The sequence below is a fragment of the Diadema setosum genome, chromosome 21 (genome assembly GCF_964275005.1).
Source record: "Diadema setosum chromosome 21, eeDiaSeto1, whole genome shotgun sequence".
NCBI lineage: Eukaryota > Metazoa > Echinodermata > Echinoidea > Diadematoida > Diadematidae > Diadema > Diadema setosum.
Genome location: NC_092705.1, coordinates 29,142,749 through 29,155,103, shown reverse-complemented (window position 1 = coordinate 29,155,103; position 12,355 = coordinate 29,142,749). Strand labels below are relative to the sequence as shown.

Here is a 12,355-nt window from a genome sequence, read left to right as displayed (position 1 = left end):
CTAAGTGTGATAGTAGCACTATCAAAGATGCACAGTGAATGGGTAACATTTCAGTGTTGTCCATTCAAACAGTGTACAGTAATCCATCATCAATCTGAGATGGAGATCGGTGGTCTCGTTACCATCCAAAAAGAAACACCACTGTCTGAACATTATGTGAACTGCCCCAGGGGTGCTGACTGTGTCCATGCCCCCTTCACACTGGGCATTAGCATGTCCGGTACTCTCAGACACTGATGATGGGTGCTACCTGGCGCAATAATTCTGATCCTCGTCGACTCTCAGAAGTCCGCCCAGAGAATGACAGTCTTGGAGCGGTCACAGCTGAGGAGCTGTCGTCCGGTGGGGTGCCACGACACACTCATCACTGGAGCTCTGGATAGAGAAAAATAAAGATAGAGGAGAAGCTTGGTAAGAACATTTTATACAACGTTCAAGTAGAACCTTGTCATTTGATTGGAGGATTGTTGGCGACGTGATATTCAATAAGTACTCCATTCAACGTGCCATGCCATTTTGGTTCTATTTTTGCGTGCAACTTGGTTCAATTTTTTCGTTCTATTCCACAGTTCGAGAAATTGTACGGTACTGCATGTACTGTGTGTTGCACATTGAGGATCGCATGCAGCTAGCGCAGTGTACATATTTGTATGTGTGCGGTACATGCATGCGCGTATGTAGGCCTACGTAGTGCTAGTGAATGTGTATGAGCGCTAGCTGTGACCTGTATCTACACAGATTGCACAAGCCAGAAAGAGAATCGCAGTGGATCCACATGTAAGTATGGCTTTATTTTTCATACAGACTTCTAGGCCTACTTAGACCTACCCAACAATCCTCCAACCAAATAACAAAGATCTACTTGGACGTTGTATAAAACAAATAGTGTATGGTCTTTACTCGTGCAATGGAACGAGATTTCACACTCGGTGAAAGATGAGGCCCACCATTCAACTCGGCTACGCCTCGTTGAATAGAGCACCTCTATCTTTCCCCTCCTGCGAAATCTCGTACCATTGCACTCGTGACCATTCACTATTTGTATACTATTACATGCATCACCGCATTATCAAAACAAGGCACATTCAAATTACTTGGTATTGTAACTGCAGCCATGCCTACATGCACCGTAATTATGATGATAATGGTAAAAGCAACCACCAGTACTACTTGAACATACAGATGAGGAGGATGGAGAAAAAGAAGGAGACGAGGAAGAGGAGGAAGAGGAGGAGGAGGAGATGAAGAAGGAGGAGAAGAAGAAGAAGGAGAAAAAAAAGAAGAAGAAGAAGAAGAAGAGGAGGTGAAAGACAAAGATGAAGTGGAGGAAGAGGATGAGTGAGGAAAGGAGTAGAAGCAGGAACTATTGCTGGTAACAATGACTGAATGATGGCAACAGCGAAGTCACATTTGGTGCAGATAAAAATGTTTCCGTTACACATAAACGTGTCATTTTCCTGCAGAGGTCCTATTTTCACAGGCATCTTCACAATGTCTAAATTGTAAATAGTGCATGCTACTATTCCCCTTCACTTTCTTGAATTCGAATCTATTCACTGGTCAATCAACACATAAGAAAAAATAGGAACTTGACAGAAAAAAAAAAAGCATTTGTCAAAACCCCTCATATGAAGTCATAAGTAATTATACAAATTTCTTCACGAATGAACATTGGATACCAAATCACTCGAACATTCTGGAAAATCAGTTTGATGTCATTCAAATATCCACATCAGCTACCAGAGACAGCTGTGTTAAAGGGATGGTATAGTTTTGGTTAGGATGGGGATTCAGGTTTCCAAAATTTTGTGAGATAATAAGAAACCTTTTATGAAATATAAAAGAGCATACAATTATTCGAAGAGGAATTCAGAGTTTATTTCATGAAAATTGGTTTTAAAATGGCGGTACCCACCATTTATTAGGAACACTTCATTTTACTTTGTTTTTGGAATGTTATCTCAGTCATTTCAAAACTGATGTTCATCGAACAAACTTTAAATTCCTCTTAGAATTGTATGCTCTTTAGTGCAACTGTATTTCATAAAACAGGGTTTCTAATATCTCACGAAAAGTTAAAATCTGAAGATCCCATCTAAACCAAAACAATAACATCCCTTCAGGGTAATGAAGAGGCAATGCAAGGAGGAGTGCTCTTTTTATGACTCACTTGTGTTCTTTCACTCTCTTCTCCAGATCTCCACTGCCTGCCTTCCAAAAGAAGATGGAGCCGTCCTGCGAGCCGGCGGTGAGGTACTCGCCGTCAGGACTGAAAGATGCTCGGGTGTGGTCACAACCCACCTTGAAACCCTCAGCACTGTTCAAAAAAAGAAGAAACAATAATTAATTTAATCTTTTTGTTTTGGGGGGGGGTTGAAGGAGGTTGGACTTGCAAGATGTTTCATAGCACCATTGTTTTATTGGTAGCGAAATCAAACAGTATGCCAAAGGTCAGTAGTAACTTTTTAAAAACATCCATATCACGTCGCTTCTGTGACTATTGTGACAATTTCCAAGTGAAACGCCTTGCCAACGCACGGTGCACCAATACTCACCCACAGGACGTGATGACTTGGTTCATGCGGAGGTCAACGACATTCAACGTGTCATCCCTGGTGCAGCAGAGGAGGTTGAGCCTATCTGGCGAGAGGTCTAGTGAGGTCACCTTCCCACTGAGCAGGACTTCTTTGGCCCGTGCATTCGATCTTTAGAGGGTGAAAGTGTCAGAAATGGCAGCAGAAGCTAAGTCACGGTGTGGGAAATTTTAACAGTTTTTAAAAGCTAGGTCATGAATCAGTAGAACATTAGATACTGTCAGAGCTGTTATTTTGTCGTGAGGGTTTAATTTCACAAATTTGAGAATTACAATTGTGCCACAAATCTGAAACACACAAAAATATTGTGAACTAACAGGCATTAGTGCACTTAAGATAGTCTCAGTGTCAATTGTGAAAATTACATTTCCCCAAAATGTCTAAGACCTCCTCATTCATGAAAATGCTTGAACATGAAAATAACAGCTTTTACAGTAGACAACATTGTGCACTGAGTTGTAAGTCATGCACAATGTAATGCTACCATGCAACTTCAGGATAGTTGCTATCAAACATGAAGGCATTTGTAAAGATACAAATCATAGAGAAAGTTCTTCACTACCCACTGTGATGTCCTCAAATACTGTTTGCTGTAATAAAATCAAGATGGAGGTATGATATGGCAGTACAGTCTACCTGTGGTATTGCAAATGTACTGTGATATCAAAGCCCTGTAATATGGGTATTTCAATCTAGTACACACTATACTGACACATGCTTCAATGTCTTTCCAATGCCATCTACATGAGCTCACCTCGTATCCCAGAATCGGATCTTCTTGTCGATGTGACCGCTGATAATGTTCGTCCCTGCCCCGTCGCTTGTCACGAGATCGTTGCACATGGATCCAGCAAACATCGTTCTTACACCTGAAACAAAAAAAACAAATGAATCAGGAGACACCTCAATACAGTATTCATCGCATAATCGGGCATCTGATAATCGGGAACCTCGTTTAAATGACATACGCTTCACAGAAACATTTCCAATGCACGTTATTTTCACTGGATAATCGGGCAGGGACCTCTGATAAACGGGACAATTTTTCTTCAAGCGATCTTTGATTTCGTTGATATTTTACACAAAAAAAAATCTACCGAAATACCACAACAATATTTCAAAGATTCCCTATCAGTTGTCGTTTACATCGAACTTACAAAGCAAGCTTCGGACTGGTGTGTTTTGACCTCCGTCCATCCAGTACACGTACATGCATAGCCACGAAAGCGCCGTGTATAAGTATCCATGCCATTGCGAAACACATGCTTTCGCGAACATTCTTCTCCCCTACATAATAAGCAAAGCCATGTGCAGGGAGAGCTGGAGGGTCGCGCCGAGGGGTAGCGTGGTTGTGTATTCATGTACATGTACAGTACGTCAGTATGCATGTGTGTGTGTGTGTGTGTGTGCACTACATGTACATGTCGTATGCCGTTAGTGTATGGTGAGTGCTCATCGCGAAATCGGGCACCTCGCTTAAAGGGGCCGTGTTTGCTACTCCCAACCTGGCCCGATTATGCGATGAATACTGTACTCACAATCTGCTCTATCCTCGACCGACTAGCAAAACGATGTTATCACTACTAACATTGCTCTTCTTGACCTAATGGAGATGACAATGTGTAAAGTAAACATGACTGCAATTAGATTTAGCTACTGCAAACGTGGAACTTTTCATGGCACGAACATTTTTGTGCGACATAAAACTAGCCCGAAATCATTTGAATTCACTGTGCCTGGGATGTTTCCAAAGGCCATTTTCAAATAAAGGGGGATAAACTGATCTATGCCTGCCCATAAAAAAAAAAAATTTTGGAAGATGAAGCATTTACTTTTCAGGGTCCCTATTTGCTGCCAAGTGGTAAGTAGATCAAAAAGTCTCATCGAATGTCACCTGATATTAAAACTGTTGTGTTCTTGTCAGAAGCCAGTATCTTTCACATAGCACATCCCTAGGCTAGGCTACTACAAGGTTGGATGGCAGATAGAGTGTGGGTACAAAAAAAAAAAAAAAGATTACTCTTCGGCCAAATTTTTTCATGGAATAAAGGAAAGGTTAATAGGAACAGTTATGATGTGAAAAGATATACATGCTAAAATACAAAAAAAAACTAGAAATGTCGCTATGGCGACTGGTGTATGCCTCCGCCATAATACATGGTTCTCCTAATAGGTCTATAGTACAATGTCTTGACAATGTGTGATGACAGTTTCACACAATTGGCAAAATATTAAAATGACAGGTTTGCCACAAATGTGCTGAATGTTCACTTTCCTAGAACTAGGTTCAATTGGATGAATGATTAAAACGTCAGAGTGCAGGTATTTGGGGGAACTGATGATTTTCACTTGACTTTTGACCCTTTTACAAGTTTATGCATTGAGTAATTTTCAAGGTATTGAGAAAAAGTATAATTTCAGTATCAAATGGTAAAATAGTATTATCGAAACCTGGCCTTTGACCTTTGACCCCACAGTTCCAAAGAGAATCACTGTTAGGTAGAACATGCATAAATATGTAAGTTTCATGACAATACCTTGAGTTATTTTGAGATATGGAGGAAAAAGTGCAATTTAGCACTTTCACTTGACCTTTGACCTTTTGACCTTTGACCTTTTGGCAAGAAACTTCCCACAGAAGATATATTGGGTTATACATGCATACATCAAGTTTTAAAAAAAAAATCCTTCAGGCATTGCATAAATATAAGGAAAGTAGTTATATTTTGAGGAGTTGACCTTGACCTTTGACCCCTGACCTTTGACCCATGACCCCCAACTTCCCTAGATAATCACTGCTCATCGGTACAAGCATATATACTAAGTTCCATGAAGATACCTTGAACCATTTGCGAGATATGGAGAAAAACATGAAATTTCATTTTTTTTTCACAAAATAACCTGTGACCTTTGACCTTTGACCCTGTGACCCTAAAATCAACACAAAGTATCATCCCCCAAGGATATACCCTCATACCAAATTTGATGCAAAACCGCAACACGGTTCTTGAGATATCGACAAAAACAAAACGGGACGGACGGACGTACGGACGTACGGACGACCCGAAAACATAATGCCTCCGGCCACTTCGTTGGCGGAGGCATAAAAATCTATCTGAAATCAAATAATAAACAATCAAAAGAATGAAATGAAATAAGACAAAGTTGAATGAAATGAAAGAAAACAAAATGAAATGAATCACTGGTAAAACAAGCAGAAAGATTTTCACAGAAATAATCACACACAGAGCAGTGATTTGGCTGAATCGGTGGCGCATCTGCCTCCACATCCAAAATCTAGGTTCTATTCCCGAGTCTAACCGAGCAATGCTGTGTGTAATCATACCATCCTCTCGTTGTAAGTGGCAAAACACCGTCCCTCGGATAGGACATTAAATGGAGGTCCCGTGTGTAAGAAAGTCACAGCTTTTATGCACATAAAAGACCCTGCTTTAATCATTCATCGCAAAGCACAGGGTGCATATTCCAGTGAAGTGGTCCTGCCTCACATCTAACTGGACCCTATGGAAGACCAGCTCAGCATAGCTCAATATGGGCTATCCATCCCTCTTCTCCGATGGGGAAATGAAACAACCAGACAAACAAACAAACACAAAAAACAAACCAACAAACAAACTCAGATACACACATACATACAAACACACAAACAAACCAACAAACATTTCACAAACTTACATGCTCTGTTCCTCAAGTCCCACACCTTCAGCGTCCTGTCGTGGCTGCCGGAGACAAACTTGCTGGGGTCACTGAGGAACTTGGCGGCCAGCACCTTGTTACTGTGACCCGTTAATGTTTGCTGCAGTGGAACAAAGGGTGGTCAATATGATGAGAGATCTGCAGCTTCATCACACTGTTTTTAAGTCGCCTTCATAATACTTGCTTCATTTTCAGAGCTTGCTGTGCCAAGCACTGGACAATTTTACTTTATCTGAGAACTGACACAGACAGGTTTCATGCTCACAGAAGAACCTGATAGTGAACATATTTCATGACATAATTCAGAGACATTAATATATTTTCGCATTTCTCTTTCTTTTCCTTGCTCTTCCTCCTCATTAGTTTTGCTATCATCATTATTATAATTATCATAAACACTATCATTACACAATCTATTATGATTATATAATATCATCATCATAATCAACATTACTTTTATTATTATTACTAATACTGTTACAATAATTACGATCACGACAACTGTCATTATCAGTATTATCTTCTCGATGTTCTTGTTCCGTTACCCTCCTTTTCTTTGTAGAAAAGCAGCTTAACAGACTGATAACTTTTTTCTTTTTTTTGTCTCAGTTTTGCCTGCAGATCAGAGGTGGCCTTGAAGATTTGACATGTACGGTGTACCAAAATCTCTTCAAATTTCAAGTCAGCAAAGGGTGTAAATTGACAACCCACAGTCACCGTCCACTCTCAGTCAAAAGTTGTTTCCGCTATTAAAAGATCAGGCACCCTTACCCTTAATCTGTGGTCTCGCGTGCCCCAAACTCTGGTGGCGTAGTCGTTAGATGCCCCTAGAATCAGCTGTTCCTGGACATCAAAGTCTATACAGGTTACTGCCAGGTTGCTGCCGAAGAGGACTCCTCGGTTCTGACATGAATCTGCAGTTTTGTGCAAGAGCGAGCAAATCGAAGACGTTGAGTCCAGCAGTTTTCAATGAAGGTTTGATATTAAGCCAGGGGCATACATCTGAAAGAGCTTTGGAATTCAAGCTGCAATAAATGTAGTTACCACAGACACAACAATGCTTACAGCTGATTAGCTGCCACTTTGCTGCTGCCATAGAAAATGGGTAAGCTGCAAAGGTAGTTACAAAATAACTCTATAAACAGGGGCCCAGAAGTCCTCCCCAAAATATTAAGACACAAAGTATGTGCAAGGAAATTAGCTACAACTTGCCATGTTTTTTTCCCACATTATTCAAATGATTCCTAAAAACTTGACCCAATATTCGCTGTTGCATATGACTATAAAACTCAAAATGCAGCAGTGCCATTTTGTTTCCATAACAAGGAGTCAACAATGCTGTGTCCAAGTGCACTACAAATCGTACTTGATCATACATGAATTACAAAGAGTACTATATATCTATCTTAATCACAATTTCAATCAGTTTGGACCCACTGGACTTACATCTATGTTATATTTTTAAACAAATTTCTCCCCATAATGAAAGTATAGCCAAATCTCACATAAAAGATACATTTATAGAAGAGGTAGCAAAAATCCTGCAATCTCATAGGTCGAGAGCTGTGTGTTGACTGTTAATGGCCACACGCTGCCTCATAGAGGACAGCCACTGTAAACACGTTATCACACACTTGTAGCAAGAGTTTATGCTCTTGCACCAAAGGTTCGTGCACTCAGCAAGAGATGCCTACTGGCTAGCAAACCATACATCCAGTACTTTTTGCCATGCATCAAGTGATTACTGGATGCACAGTTTTGAAGTACAGGATGCATGATTTTCATCTATGGCAAGCCAAACGGAAATGCATCCAGTAAATCTGCCATCAGGTTACACGATAAAAAATTGATTTTTGGCACGAAAATTCATGTTTCCATGACAAATAATGCTATAACAGATGACACACATGTCTTTTAGTGCGTCAGTGGGAATATAGCGTGCATGCGGTAACTATGGAATTTAGCCTAGACGAAAACCCACTCGGCTTTGCCTCGTGGGTTAAGCCGTCCATAGTTACCGTATGCACATAATTCTGACTGATGCACTCAGACCTGTGCATTATTTGTATAATACCATATATTCCAGATGCTGCTGCCTTACTATTTAGGAACTCCCATAGCTTGAGATGTCTGTCTGATCCTCCGGTAGCGAAGAAAGTTCCTGATGGACAGAATTTGACTGTGTGTACCTCCCCATCATGTGCTTCCTAAAATGGAGGGGAAGGGTGGAGGATAAAAATCATGCACAATGTGCATGATTATCACTTTGAAACAGATCTCACATAACAAATGACCATTTCATGAAACATGGAATTAAACAATTAAAGATGAACTATCTTTTGTTGTTGCTGTTGTTGCATATGTTACTTTATGGCACGGAAGAAAGTTCTGGATTTTTTCTTTTTTTTAACCCTTTAAGAACCACAGTTCATTTTGAAGTGCACACACTGTATTTACCTAGATGCATTAACCACATTTCTATGCTGACTTCCAGATTCTGAATTAGGGGATGGGATGTTAGTATATGTTTACAACAAAATTTGTGTTCTCAAACAGATTCTGTCTCTTTAAGAAATCAGCCTAACAGAACATTTTGGTAGCAGAAGTTTCAAAAGGTTGCATTCTGGAGCACATACAATGAGACATCAAAATGATGTCTTCAAGTTTTACAGGCCTAGCACAGCAGATCACTTTACAGTTCCGGTGGATGCACTGATCACTTCACGGGACGATTGCTCACAGCTGTAAGTACTAAACCACATCTTTAACACACTGAGAAATAACTGTGACTGTAATAAAACAGATCCCACTGTAGGTATTAGAAAGTTCCTGATGGACAGAATTTGACTGTGTGTACCTCCCCATCATATGCTTCCCACTGTAGGTATTAGGAAAAACATTCTCTGTTTTTCAATAAACTGGGTAATCTTTTTTTTTTTTTTGGGGGGGGAGGGGGCTGTTAGATTGATGGTATTGTTTTAGTTGAGATGGGGATTGAGGTATTAACTCTTTTAAAGATAATTAGAAACCACTTATATGAAATATCAAAGAGCATACAATTCCATGAGGAACTAAAAGTTCATTTGATGAAAGTCCATTTTGAAATGGCTGAGATATCAACAACAAAAAAAACTTAGTAAAAAACAAGAGACCCGCGGGTCTAGCGCTCACCTGAGTATCGCAAGTTCACCTTTCACGCAGTCACTAATCTAAATTATTCACAGCTCTACTAAAATTTGACCAGGCATTCTCAAGTAGAAGATGAAAATGTACAATAAGGGCCCAAATTTTTTAAGATTCCTTAATTTGGGGGGATTGGGGGGCCCCCTGGGGCCCTCTGGGTGGGGCATGGTGCCCCTTTTGATAAATTGAGATCCTGACCCCCTAGGGATGCTACCTGCCAAGTTTGACGAAAATCCATCATGAGGTTTTCAGGAAGAAGGTGAAAATGTACAATTCAGGCCCCCATTTGGACCTTCCCAACCCCCCCCCCCCTGCCCCCAAGAGGGGCACCCCTGGATTTGCTATGAACAAACTTGAAACTACAGTCATTAATGTACTCACTCATAGTATTATCTTAGCTCTATAACTTCTGATTCTAGAGAAGATTTTTAAAGATTCCTTCATTTTGGGGGGTTTGGCCCCCCTGGGGCCCCTGGGTGGGGCATGGTGCCCATTTTAACAAATTGAGATCCTAACCCCCTAGGGATGCTACCTGTCAAGTTTGGTGAAAATTGGTCATGGGGTTCTCAAGAAGAAGATGAAAATGTATAATTTAGGCCCCATTAGGACCCCTCCCCACCTCCCTCCCCTGGGTCCCAAGGGGGGCACCCCTGATTCTGCCATGAACAAACTTGAAACTACAGTCATCAATGTACTAACTCATAGTATCAACTTAGCTCTATCACTTCTGGTTCTAGAGAAGAAGATTTTTACAGATTCCTTAATTTTTTTTTTTTTTTTTTGGGGGGGGGGGGTTTGGGCCCCCCTGGGGCCCCTGGGTGGGGCATGGTGCCCATTTTAACAAATTGAGATCCTAACCCCCTAGGGATGCTACCTGCCAAGTTTGGTGAAAATTGGTCATGGGGTTCTCAAGAAGAAGATGAATATGTATAATTTAGGCCCCATTAGGACCCCTCCCCACCCCCCTCCCCTGGGTCCCAAAGGGGGCACCCCTGATTCTGCCATGAACAAACTTGAAACTACAGTCATCAATGTACTAACTCATAGTATTAACTTAGCTCTATCACTTCTGGTTCTAGAGAAGAAGATTTTTACAGATTCCTTAATTTTGGGGGGTTTGGGCCCCCCTGGGGGCCCCCAGGATGGGGCATGGTGCCCATTTTTAAAAATTGAGTTCCTAACCCCCTAGGGATGCTACCTGCCAAGTTTGATGAAAATCGGTCTTGGGGTTTTCAAGAAGAAGATGAAAATGTAAAAAGTTTACGCACGACGGACGACGGACGCCGGACGAAGGGCGATCGCAATAGCTCACTTGAGCCTTTGGCTCAGGTGAGCTAACAAAACAAAAGGTGGGACCAACCTTTTTGTTAGGACCACTTTGTTTTTGGATATTTCAGCCATTTCAAAACCGACTTTCATCACATAAACTTTTAATTCCTTTTAGAATTGTATGCTCTTTATTGTTGTATTTAAGTGATTTCTAATTATCTCGCAAAAAGAGTTAATACCTCAATCCCCATCTCAACCAAAATTATACAATGCCTTTAAGACTCCAGCATGTAGTGGCAAGTGAGATACTCACAAACTGTGAGATGTTCTTGTCGGGTACACTCAAGACAAACGAGATGGGAGGAGGCAGACTGGCGATCCTCGGTAGAGTGGATGCGGATGTTGAGGTAGGTCTGGAAAAGGAGAAAAAACAATGAGCATCAAGAACCATCTCTTGGGAACTTTTGTTCCCTACCCCCCCCCCCTCCTTCCCCATCCCTTTGCAATTCTCAACATGTAGTAATCCAGAGTATTAAGACTTGATATATATGCAGTCTCTCACAAAATTGATGTCTTTTTGAGAGTAATCTTAGAATTACAGACAGCCAACTATTTTTGCTAAAAGGTTCAAGCTCATGAAAATGGACAAATTTTGGCGTCATCATATAATTACTGTCGTATAATATCCCAGTTTTTATTTCTTTTCTTTCTTTTTTTTTTTTGGGGGGGGGGGGGGGGGTAACAGTAGAGTCTCTGGTAACATTTTATTTGATAAGGCTGAATCCTCTGCACGGCATGCCCTGTTCATTCCCAGTCTGACAGATACCCAGTCTTTGAAATTATGCATGTCCCATCAGAAGACACACACACACACAAAAAAAAAACACATGGAACAACCCACTCAGTAGAGCTACCACCACAAGTGGAAAGGCATGTCAACAATACAAATTCACATGGATCCTACTTAAAACTGGGGTCTTCCCAACCTTATACAACTTGACAAAAATTACAGCATCATGCTCTAAGTGACTGTAGCTAATTCTTTGAACTGCCCTTTCATGTTATGGCTCTACTACTGTTTTGGCAACCTAAAGATTACATTGTGTAAGACTAATATCGCTATTCATTCATACTGTTGTGTTTCCAGTGATTGAGAAGCTAAATGTCTGTGTGTGCTATACCATGGTAACAATGACTATTACGTTACTATGGTTGCTGTTGTTCTTGGCTTTTTTTTTCTTAGTTTTGTTTTTGGATATTGGTTTTGTTGCGGGGGGAGAGGGGTGTACTAACAAGAACACACTACATTATATGCAGTAATCCAGAAGAGCAATCAATTCAGACTTTAGCGGGTTAGTCGAGTAGGTATACTTTGTATATTAGTTGATTCTTTGACAACCTTTTACTAGTCAACATCATTAGAAGAAATAAGAATCCAGTTCAGGGCCCCATTTCATAAAACTTGTTAATAGTGACAAGTTGTCATAGTTGTGACAAGCTACTGAAATCCTTGAATCTGATTGGCTGAGAGCAAATTTGTCATAGATATGTGGCAGTTGTCACTGATAACAAGTTTTATGAAACGGGGCCCA

At 40.7% G+C, this 12,355-nt stretch overlaps 1 protein-coding gene across 1 annotated transcript in view; it reads right to left on the bottom strand.

Moving 5' to 3' along the window:
- Positions 1 to 281: 281 nt before the first annotated feature.
- The window catches only part of LOC140244260 (autophagy-related protein 16-like), a 35,939-nt gene continuing 23,865 nt past the window's right edge, over positions 282 to 12,355 (bottom strand). Inside the window, exons 9-16 of the mRNA XM_072323899.1 lie at positions 11,077 to 11,176; positions 8,413 to 8,518; positions 7,083 to 7,225; positions 6,291 to 6,411; positions 3,349 to 3,463; positions 2,556 to 2,705; positions 2,171 to 2,317; positions 282 to 375 (exon numbers count right to left, since the gene is read on the bottom strand). Coding sequence (XP_072180000.1) covers positions 282 to 375; positions 2,171 to 2,317; positions 2,556 to 2,705; positions 3,349 to 3,463; positions 6,291 to 6,411; positions 7,083 to 7,225; positions 8,413 to 8,518; positions 11,077 to 11,176 — 976 coding nt within the window. The remainder of the gene's footprint in view (positions 376 to 2,170; positions 2,318 to 2,555; positions 2,706 to 3,348; positions 3,464 to 6,290; positions 6,412 to 7,082; positions 7,226 to 8,412; positions 8,519 to 11,076; positions 11,177 to 12,355) is intronic.